This window comes from Solanum lycopersicum, chromosome 1 (assembly GCF_036512215.1).
Source record: "Solanum lycopersicum chromosome 1, SLM_r2.1".
NCBI classification, from domain to species: domain Eukaryota; kingdom Viridiplantae; phylum Streptophyta; class Magnoliopsida; order Solanales; family Solanaceae; genus Solanum; species Solanum lycopersicum.
The window spans coordinates 54,627,298-54,638,623 of record NC_090800.1 but is presented as its reverse complement, the minus strand read 5'-3'; the positions used below and the strand labels follow the sequence as shown (position 1 = coordinate 54,638,623).

The 11,326-nt window shown below is 39.5% G+C and overlaps 1 protein-coding gene across 1 annotated transcript; it reads left to right on the top strand.

Annotated features, from left to right (window-relative positions):
* The first annotated feature begins 1,467 nt into the window (after positions 1-1,467).
* Positions 1,468-3,334, top strand: LOC138342322 (uncharacterized). The gene is made up of 5 exons (XM_069294657.1): positions 1,468-1,939; positions 2,165-2,273; positions 2,567-2,643; positions 2,732-2,872; positions 3,072-3,334. Exons 1-5 carry the CDS (start codon positions 1,468-1,470, stop codon positions 3,332-3,334), a joined length of 1,062 nt encoding a protein of 353 aa, XP_069150758.1.
* The last annotated feature ends 7,992 nt before the right edge of the window (positions 3,335-11,326 follow it).

Sequence of the window (11,326 nt, the reverse complement as noted above, 5' to 3'; positions counted from 1 at the left end):
TTTCAATTCTTATGCATTTTTGGTTAAAATAGACACCAATTCTTGGATATTGGACAGTGGTGCATCTGAACATATGACTTTTAACAAACATCTTCTTTTCAATTTTAAGCCATTAGGAAATACAATCACGGTGACACTTCCCAATTCTCACAAAGTTAAGGTCACACATTATGGTTCTGTTAATCTTCTGCAAAATTTGATCTTGCATAATGTTCTCTATATTCCATCTTTTAAATTCAGTCTTATGTCTATCCAAAAGTTGTGTTAACAACTTAATTGGCATGTTCTCTTCACTCCTGATTCTTGCTTTCTACATGGCCCCTTTAATAAAGCAGCCACTGGAGATTGATGAAGAAAAAAGTGGACTCTACATTCTAAAATCGAAGTCTAATGCTGCAGCTTCTAGGGATAGTTTTATTTCTAGTCAAGTTTTAATTCCAAGAAGGCACTGTGTTGCCCATCCTGTTCCTATTTTAAATTCTAGTTGTTTCCATTTCAAATGTAGAAGAGAAGCTATGGCATTGTAGACTAGGTCATATGCCTTTAATCAATATGAGAAAAATTATATCTTTTCCAGTATCTTATTGTTCAAATTTTCAATCTCCATGTATTATTTTTCCAATGGCTAGACAGTCCAAACTCCCTTTTCACTCTAGTTGTATTTCTACAAATCTATTTTTGAATTAATTCATGTACATACTTGGGGACCTTACAACAATCCTACTCATGACAATTTCAGATTTCTTCTCACTATAGTAGATGATTTTAGTAGAGGAACATTGACTTTCTTACTATCTTCCAAATTAAATTCTTTTAAAGTACTTAAATCTTTTCTAATCATGATAGAGAGGCAGTTTCGCACTAAAGTCCAGAAAATAAGATCAGATAATGCTTTTGAATTAGGAATGGGAAAACTGCAATCTGAATTTTTGTTATCTCAAGGAATCATTCACCAAACAACTTGCATTTCCACTCCACAACAAAATGGAGTTGTGGAAAGGAAACATAGGCATCTATTAGAAACGTCTAGAGTGCTTCTTTTTCAATCGCATTTACTTATTAAGTTTTGGGGTGATTGTCTTTTAACAACAACCTATTTGATTAATAGGTTTTTTTCCAAAGTTCTCAAATACAAAACACCTTATGAGATTCTTTTTAAGTCTAAACCAAATTATCAAATTCTTAAGTGTTTTGGTTGTTTGTGCTTTGCTTCAACTCTTTCAGTTCATAGGGCAAAGTTTTAATCGAGAGCTATTTCATGTGTGTTTTTGGGATATACTCATGGAAAGAAAGATTATAAGTTTCTTAATCTTCAAACTAATAAAATTTTGTTTCAAGATATGTGATATTTCATGAAAATATATTTCCTTTTCCTCTACTAAACTTGGTGAATGTACAAAATCTTTTCAACCTGAGGATAATGTTATTGTTCCTAAGGATCATGTGCCTACTTTAGTTCCTCATAAGATGGCCATAGAGGACAATTCTTTTTCCATTTCACCTACCACTAATTTTGGTTTTCCTGATGATCGTCATCGTGGTGTCTTCGAATCTCCATCTTCTTCTATTATTCCTGCAAACATTCCCTCACCTTCAGTTTCTCCTATTGTCATAGATAATATTCTTAGAAAATCTTCTAGGTCTCATAAAATGCCTAGTTATCTAAAAGATTATATATGTAAAGCTATGCACCTCACCAATGTCACCAGTTTTTGTTTTCTTTCATCCGTTACCCCTCCTCAGTTTTCCTTTTCCAAATTGTCTTCCACAAATCAAACATTCAATAATTCCCTCTCAAACCTCCAAGAACCTACTAGATACACTCAAGCTATGATGCACCCAGGTTGGCAAAATGCCATGGCTAATGAAATTGCAGCACTTGAATTAAACAAAACTTGGAAGGTTGTAGAATTACCTCTTAGGAGAAAGGCATTACCCTGTAAATGGGTCTATAAAATCCAACAACATTCAGATGGAAGCGTGGAAAGACTCAAAGCTCAATTGGTAATCAGAGGCGATATACAAAGAGAGGGAATAAATTTCAATGAAACATTTTCACCGGTGGTTAAAATGACTACAATTAGGTGTATTTTGTTTGTAGCAGTCAAAAGGAAATGGGGATTATTTCAACTAGATGGATAATGCATTTTTCATGGAGATTTAGATGAGGAGGTGTACATGAAATTTCCAGTCGGACTAACTCCTCCTTTATCAAATCATGTTTGTAGGCTGAAGAAATCCCTTTACGGGCTTCGACAGGCATCTCGACAATGGTATGTCAAATTGACTTCTGCCTTAAATTTCAAAGGTTTTACTCATTCATTAAATGGCTATTCTCTGTTCTTTAAGAAAATAGATTCTTCTATATGTATTATGGCTATCTATGTGGACGATATCTTGTTAACAGGAAATGCCATTGAAGAGATGAATGACCTTAAAATCTTCCTAAATTAAGAGTTCAAAAATTAAATATTTGGGAAACTTGCACTATTGCCTTGGTATGGAGGTCCTTCGCAAGCAACGGGGTCTAATTTTTAGTCAACGCAAGTTTACTTTTGATTTGCAGGAAGAATTTGATGTTCTTGGGCTTTCTACAGTATCTTCCCCCTCTTGATCCCACATCAAAATTGATTGCTAATTCGGGTGAACTAATGAAAGACCCAACCTTGTGTCGCCATCTACTCGGAAAGTTAAATATCTCTCACATACTCGCCCAAATCTTGCTTCACAGTACAATATTTGAGCCAATATATGCAAGATCCAAGGGCGCCTCATTTGAATGCTGCTCTTCGTGTCCTTCGCTACTTGTTGAAGGATACTGGTCTGGGATTATTCATGTCTTCATCACCATCTTTTGAACTAATAGCTTTCTGTGATTTAGATTGGGGGGTTGCCCAATTCATGAAAGTTTGTAAATGGATTTTACATAGTTTTTAGTGCTTCTCCTATCTCCTAGAAGTTAAAGAAGTAAGCTTTTATATCCCTCAGCTAAATTGAATCTGAGTATCGATCCATGAGGAGAGTTGGTGCCGAGTTGACTTGGTTGGTAAGACTATTCACTAATCTTTCAGTTCCTATATCTTTGCTGGTTCCTCTTCACTCGAATAGCAAAGTTGCTATACATATTGCCAAGAATCTTGTTTTTCAAGAGCGAACCAAGCATGTGGAGCTTGATTGCCATTTCGTCCGACAACAATTTCTTGATGGTTTAATTTCACTCTCATTCACTCCATCTTCATCTCAATTAGCTGATTTATTCATCCAGCCCTTAACAGGGCCTCTTCATAGTAACCTTCTGCGCAAGTTGGGTATGTTTTCCTCCCCTCCAACTTGAGGGGGGAAGTTGGTGTAGATAATGGTGAAACAATTACGATGAAGAAGGCAGAGGTTTCCTAAGTTTATGGAAGATCAGTCATATAAATTTATTTTATTATTTGTAATTATTTTTTAGTTTTTTTAAACAAAATGGGACACTTAGTTGATTATATAAAGTAGGACACATTTCATAGTTGGTCAATGACATTCTTCATTATCTTCATGCAGTTTGTTATTCACCTATTTTGTGAGTTGTGTATATATATCCATCTGTACAGTGATGTAAAACACACAGAAAAGAGAATTTTCTCACAACTAATTTCTTGCTATTCTTTTAAACTCTTCATTAGTGTGGGGTGGTTATATACACAAAATATAGTTAATTACATGTTAATTTGAAAGACAAAATGAGTCGTACTCTTATCTCCGGGTTTCAATTCTAACCCATGACGAATCACTTAAATAAACAATTCAATCACCTTGTTAAATTACTTCTTTTCCTAATTTGGTTGGCCAAATCCACAAATCCCACTTATCACATCAAACATATACAGAATCCAAATAAAAAACTGAAACATATTGATTTTTTGATATACAAAATCGATATATGTACAATTTTATAGCAAATTATTTAAATAGAAATAGTGCTTCTTTCTATATATGTTCATAATAGTATCGTTAAAGCTTATGTACTTTTAAGATAACATCTAGAAATATGATATCTTGCACTTTATTGTATACTTGATATGAATGTTCAAGTCTCAATTTACGATATTAGAATATCCATAAAGCACATATAATTGTTACATCCCACCACAATTGCAGCCTGATTCTGCATCCAGATAAGGGCAGAACGTTCTAAAGTTGTGAGAAGAACTCTAGAACCTTTTGGAAGTCTCAAGAAGGGTAGGGAAGGTCCCATAACATCGTAGAATTCTCTAGAAAAGGGACCAAAGTGTAATTATTTTAAGGACTTGTAAAGTAAATATAAATTTCACTTTAGTCCCTAGGAAGTAGTGTAAATAGAGGTGCCCTTCATTTGCAAAGGCACCAAGCAAGTTATAAAGCAATCTTCCAAAGCGATACAAAAGCCCTCTTCAAAGCTCCTTTCTTGTTCTTTCTTAGTCTTTCAAAGCATTCTCTTAGCGTTCCAAGTCTTAAAGACTTCCTTGAACTTATAAGATCTTGAAAGATTAGTGAGTATGTCATCGAGGGCCACACAGAGTCTTAGAAAATACTCAAAGTCCATGACAACGTGGTTTCAGAGCGAGGTTTGATACTAACGGAATGGCTAACAAAGGAGACGTAAACGACGCCAGCACCACCAACATCCGTATGGATGGTGGAAAGAAGAACCGTAAGGGGAAGAAACATCAAAAGGGTAATGAGGAGGTGCTGCCCGATCCCAAACCTAGCGAGGTGCTAACATCTCATCCTCCCTCGACTATCGAAGAAAGTGACGATGAATTGGGATAAGGCGCCATAGACGTCACCAGTAAAGAAGAATGGGCCGCAAGGGTGGAAGTGGCAAGGCAGACCGTGGAGATATTAGGCCGGCGCATCAATGTGGCCGACGACAAGTTCAAGACCCTTGAGGAGACCGAAATAATCTTAAGGAGTTGGAGGGTCGCCGACAGGCGGAGTTGGAGGGTCGCCAACAGGCGGAGTTCGAGATGAAGGAGGTCATCACTTCCTTTGAGTGTCGTCTTGTGGATGCACTTAGCATGATTGAGACGCTCAAGGCTGAAGTAAAAGCACTCATGGAAGGCATGGAGGTTGGACAATCTACATCACCCGACCATGATAGGGAGGCCAAGGTCGAGGATCTCAAGCCACCCATATTCAAAGGCGTGTGTGACGCTCAAGAGGTGGAAAATTTTCTATGGCACTAGAATTATTACTTCAAGTGTAGTCGGGTGAGAAACGGTGAAAATAAGATCAAAACTGCCATTTTTTATCTGTCCGAGATGGGTATGCTATGGTGGAGGAGCAAAGAGGCCGAGATTGGAAAGTGGACGTCACCATCAACAGGTGGGAGCGATTCCGTGAAGAATTCAAGAAGACTTCTTCCCTAACAACGTTGTGTACGAGGTTAAGCGCAAGTTCCAGGAATTGAAGCAAACGGGAAGCATTCGGGTATATGTGAAGGAGTTAACAACTCTAATGCTTCAAATTCCCAACCTCACAGATGAGGACTTCTGTTCCACTTTATGGACATACTGCAGAATTGGGCCAAGACAGAGTTGGAGCGGCGATAGGTCAAGACCATAGATGAAGCCATCGCACAAGCCGAGTCCTTAACAAACTTCAAGTATGAATGCCATAAAAGGCGAAGAGAAGGGATGCAAGAAGTAGTCATGCAAAAGGTGGGGGAGATCGTAGCCGAGGCAAGGAGCAGCAGACACACCCCAAACAGCACGACCCCACAAGACAGACAATAAGCGATTCGTGCGCCAGAATTACACGAAGAAGCGGGCGCAGACCAATAAATGAGATAGCTGCTACATATGTGGTAGAACGCACGACTATTCTAGGTGCCCCGAGATGAAGAACCTTGGTTCCATCCTACGAGAAAAGAAGGAGAAGGATGCACTAGAGAAAAGGCAAGATACGGGCACGACGCAACTGGGCATGGTAGGATTATGCAGTGTTATAGCCAAGCAGACAAAAAAGCTGGGAGATTTCAGCATGCAGTATGTATACATCTCCATAAATGGAATACCAGCTCGTGCCATGGTAAATTCCGTGGCCAAAGCAAACATCATGACCAAGATGGTGGCAGAGAGGTCAGGGCTGAACTACGTGCCAAGCAACACCTGCCTACAGACTGTTAACGCCCCACCAACTCTCGTATGCGCGGTCTCCCAAGGAGTGAGCATCACGTTGGGAAAGTGGCAAGGAAAGATGAACTTCACCGTCGCTCCTCTAGATATATTTGATATCATCCTCCGGCAAGATTTCTTCCAACGCTGCCACACTATAATCAACCCCTACCTCCAATGACTCATAGTCATGGAGCGGAAAGTTCATGTATAATACTTGTGGTTATGGTGCCAAAAAAGGAAGGACACGCCCACTTATCGGCCATGCAGATTGTGAAGGTCCTAAAGAAAGGGGAATCAATGTTCCTGGCTACAATTGCAGGTACGAGAGAAGACAATGGTACTATGGAGTCATTGCCACCGATCATAGAGAAAGGCTTTGAAGACAACAAAGATGTGATGCCGGACGAGCTGCTGAAGACTCTACCTCCAATGCGCGAGGTAGATCACAAGATAGAGTTGGAGGTCAGAGACAAGCCACCCACACATGTACCTTATCGTATGGATCCACCCAAGTTAGAGGAGCTAAGGAAGCAGTTGAAGGAGATCCTCGAAGACGATCACACTCGTCAATCCAAGGCACCTTATGGCGCGCCAGTGCTATTCCAGAAGAAAAAAGATGGGTCATTGCGATTATGCATCGACTATAGGGCACTCAATAAGGTGACAATAAAGAAAAAATATCCTATCCCGCTAATTTCAGAAATGTTTGATAGACTTGGGCAGGCCAAATACTTCACCAAGATGGATTTCCGAAAAGGCTACTACCAAGTGCGTATCGCGCATGGGGACGAGCCGAAGACAGCATGCGTGACCAGATATGGAGCATACGAGAGGTTAGTGATGCCTTTCGGCTTAACCAATGCACCAGCCGCCACCTTTTGCACGTTGATGAACAAAATATTCACCCCTACTTGGACCAGTTTGTGGTGGTGTACTTGGATGACATAGTCATCTATAGAAACACCTTGGAGGAGCACATGGAGAACCTTAGGAGAGTCTACCAACTCTTTCGGGAAAACCAGCTCTATGTCAAGCGAGAGAAGTGAGAGTTTGCTCAGCACGAGGTACACTTCTTAGGACATATCATTAGCAAAGGCAAACTATGGATGGACGAGACAAAGATCCGAGCGATCCAGGAGTGGGAGGCGCCCACACAAGTGACCGAGTTGTGATCCTTTCTTGGACTTACAAACTACTATCGTAGGTTCATCAGTGGATACTCCAATAAAGGCGCTCCGGTGACCGAATTGTTAAAAAAGAATAATTCGTGGGTTTTGAGCGAGTAGTGCCAAAAAGCGTTCGAAGGTCTCAAGGTTGCAGTGACGGAAGAGCCGGTCTTGACTCTCCCCGACTTCTCCAAAACCTTCAAATTACATACGGATGCCTCAAATTTTGCCACTGGGGGAGTCCTAATTCAAGATAGACACCCAATAGCATTCGAGAGCCGCAAATTAGATGAGGCCGAATGGCCGTACATGGTGCAAGAGAAGGAAATGATGGCCTTCGTGTATTGCTTACGCACGTGGAGACACTACCTACTAGGCTCCATGTCCGTACTCAAGACCGAAAACATGGCCACTAGCTACTTCCAATAAAAAAAACTTTGAAGGAGGCTAGATGGCAAGACTTTCAGGCCTAGTTTGACTACGTCTTGGAATACAAGCCAGGAAGAGGAAATGTCGTGACCGACGCACTAAGCAGCAAGGCCGAGCTTGCTGCCATCACTACGGCTCACTGTGACATTCAAGATGCAATCAAGGATGGTATGCAACACGATCCAGAGGCCAAGAAGCTGATGGAATTGGCGTCCCAAGGCAAAACCAGACGCTTTTGGGTAGAAAATGGACTTTTTCTCACTACCGGACGAAGGGTCTATATACCCAAGTTTGGGTCTTTCAGGCGGCGTATAATTAAGGAAAGCCACGATACACCATGGGCGGGAAATCTAGGGCAGCAACGTACGTGGGCGCTGATCGAGGCTATTTACTTGTAGCCACGCATGCGGGACGTATCAAGTGCTATGTGCAGACTTGCCTTGGGTGCCTACAAGACAAGGTGGAACAAAGGCAACTAGGAGGATTACTAGAGCTACTACCCGTAGCAAAACGCCCATGGGAGAGCATGACTATGGACTTCATCACTTCCTTGCCCAAGTTCGACGGGTTTGGTACGATCATGGTCGTGGTGGATAGGTTTTCAAATTACGCTACTTTCATGCCCTCCATAGCCGGTTGCACCGCGAAAGAAGCTGCTCGATTATTCTTCAAGAACGTGTGAAATATTGGGGGATGCCGAGACATATCATAAGCAATCGAGACCCCTATTTTACCGAGAACTTTTGGAGAGAGTTATTTGAGATACTTGGCACGAAGCTTTACTTCTCCACAAGTTTCCACCTGTAGATTGACGGCCAGACCGAACGCGTCAACGCCTAATTGGAGTGCTATCTAAGGCACTATGTTAGTGTGCATCACAAGGATTGGACCAGACTCCTAGACATGGTGCAGTTTTCGTATAATTTGCAGAGGAGTAAGTCCACCAGGCACACACCATTTGATTTGGCGATAGGACAACAACCCAAAACTACGCATTTGTTGCCAGCTTCTTTTTAGGGTAAGAGTTTGGGTGACTACCATCTTGCCAAGGGATGGGAGGAGAAGCTTGACACTGCCAAGTCCTACTTGGACAAGGAAGCCAAGAAGATGAAAAAGTTCACCGACCGCAAACGTTGTCCCACACATTATAAAGAAGGCGACATGGTCCTGGTAAAATTCAACCCGAGACAATTCAAAGCACTAAGAGGCGTCCATAAAAACTTAGTGTGTAAATATGATGGTCCGTTCAAGATCGTTGCAAAGGTGGGAAAGATATCGTACAAGTTGGAGCTATCTCCATACTTCAAGATCCATCCGGTGTTTCATGCAAGCGTCTTCAAGCGGTACAATGAGGACAAGGAAGATCCAAGCCGGAACCGATTATAACGGGCACCCATAAAATCACTGCCACACATGACAGAGAAATTGAGGTTATCATAGACTACCAGTCCAAACGGAAGCAAGGTCAACAAACCAGCGCCATTTTCCTTGTGCATTGGAAGGGACAAACTCTAGAGGAGGCCACATGGGAGAAATATGAAGACTTGTGGCAATTCAAAGACGAAGTCCAGGAATTCTTGCAGCAATGTGTAGTAGTCATCGCATCATCAAGTGGGGCAGCGTGTGACGTCCCGCCACAATTCCAGCCTGATTACGCATTCGAATAAGGGCAGAACGTTCTAGAGTTATGTGGAGAACTCTAGAACCTTTTGGAAGTCTCAAGAAGGTTAAGGAAGGTCCCATAACATTGTAGAATTCTCAATAAAAGGGACCAAAGTGTAATTATTTTAGGGACTTGTAAAGTAAATATAAATTGCACTTTAGTCCCCAGGAAGTAGTATAAATAGAGGTTCCCTCATTTGCAAAGGCACCAAGGAAGTTGTAAAGCAATCTTCCAAAGCGATACAAAAGCCTTGTTCAAAACTCTCTTTCTTGTTCTTTCTAAGTCTTTCAAAGCATTCTCTTAGCATTCCAAGTCTTAAAGGTTTCCTTGAACTTACAAGATCTTGAAAGATTAGTGAGTAAGTCGTCGAGGGCCACACGAAGTCTTAGCAAATACTCTAAATCCGTGACATAACGCTATAAATTGTTTTTAATTTTTAGCTTCAATAATTCTTAATATAGGCCTACACAAACTGATAGCTTGAAAAATTTATGTATAAGTCAAAGTTTCCAACCTTTGAACATTTAATTAGCTCGAGGAGCAGATATTTTATAGAAAAATCACATATATATTACTATGCTAGATTATGGTACAAGCTAGTGGCTCCAGTTTATGTAGTCAAACAAAATATTTGACTTCCTATTGCATGTAGAAATAGACGTATGTAGATCATTTGAAGTTTATGTTTTTTGTAGATAAACAGTGAAGGAGGTAGAAAGGTATTTTGATGCAATAGAGTCTGCATTTTTATGATTTCTATTACTTGACATCTTTGTGGTCCAAATATTTTATGAAGTCTCATAGAAAATAACATATAAAAAAATAAAATTTCATATTGGTTAGTAATGTATCTGCATAATGCATATGGCTAAAACTTCATAGCCATAAAGATAATAATTAGAAGGGGCAATACTTACTACACACTAAAATGTTTCAGAAACACACGATCATACAACTATCTAAATTAAGATAAGAAATTGCAAAGATAATGATTTAAAGCATATACAAAATGTCAGTATGAATAAATATTAAAGAACTATAACAAAGATCTTTTGGACTTAAGATCCATAATAATTTAGAAATCAAGAAATTAAGAAGATAGAGGCAAACAGAAGAAGAGTGAAGATGAATAAAAAAAAGGTGAATTTAGTGTTGTAATTACTTAAGTTTTTGTTTGATGAATTATAATGAGAATTTTTTTTCCTATTTTCATAGCTTTTCTTTTAATTGTTTCAGCTTTATCGGGTAGAGCTAACATGTATTTGTATTTGGTTTGAGGTAACAAGTAATTGGTGAAATAGTTGAGGTGCGTATAAGTTGTCTCTAACATGGATAAAGAGAACGTAAATTATAAGGAGAGTCACCATGAATTACAAATTGAAGAAACAACCAAATCAGTCAACATGGATTCTGACGAAAAGAGAGTCCCTGGAGTTGAAGAAACAAACCGAATCAATTGTCATTCACAAATACTTAAGATGCCCCAGATCGACTAATGTTGAATGGCATAAGATGACATCAAGCAGCAAGATATGTATTGAAACGGTATCAATTGGAAGGGGCTTGCATTCTCACGATCTGATTTAAGTTAGCAATCAAAAATTTATACTCAATGTACCTAACATTCTTCAATTGCCTAGAGTGCTTATAAAAAGTTGCAAGTTATACCGACTTAAATTTTGCAATATGTTCAATGGCAATATATTTTTTTGCTCTGTTCAATATCCATACTTTTTCAATGATATTACTCATCTTTTGAGCATCATCTGTTTAAGCCAGATAGCAAGAGAAGTACTAACTTTTTCATCAAGTTGTTTGCATACTCTAATTAATTTTTAATAATCTCTAATAATAACACACATGCAAAGTAGACGATTTGTTTTTCTACTATAACTAAACTGTCCATTTTTTATGCAGTTGTGTCCATT

Bases quoted from the DNA above. Each gene is read 5' to 3' on its own strand.
- LOC138342322 (XM_069294657.1), top strand. From the start codon at position 1,468: ATGGCCATAGAGGACAATTCTTTTTCCATTTCACCTACCACTAATTTT. The intron at 2,274-2,566 runs GTATGTCAAATT...TTTGATTTGCAG, and splicing joins CGACAGGCATCTCGACAATG to GAAGAATTTGATGTTCTTGG. The intron at 2,873-3,071 runs GTGATTTAGATT...CTAATCTTTCAG, and splicing joins TTTTGAACTAATAGCTTTCT to TTCCTATATCTTTGCTGGTT.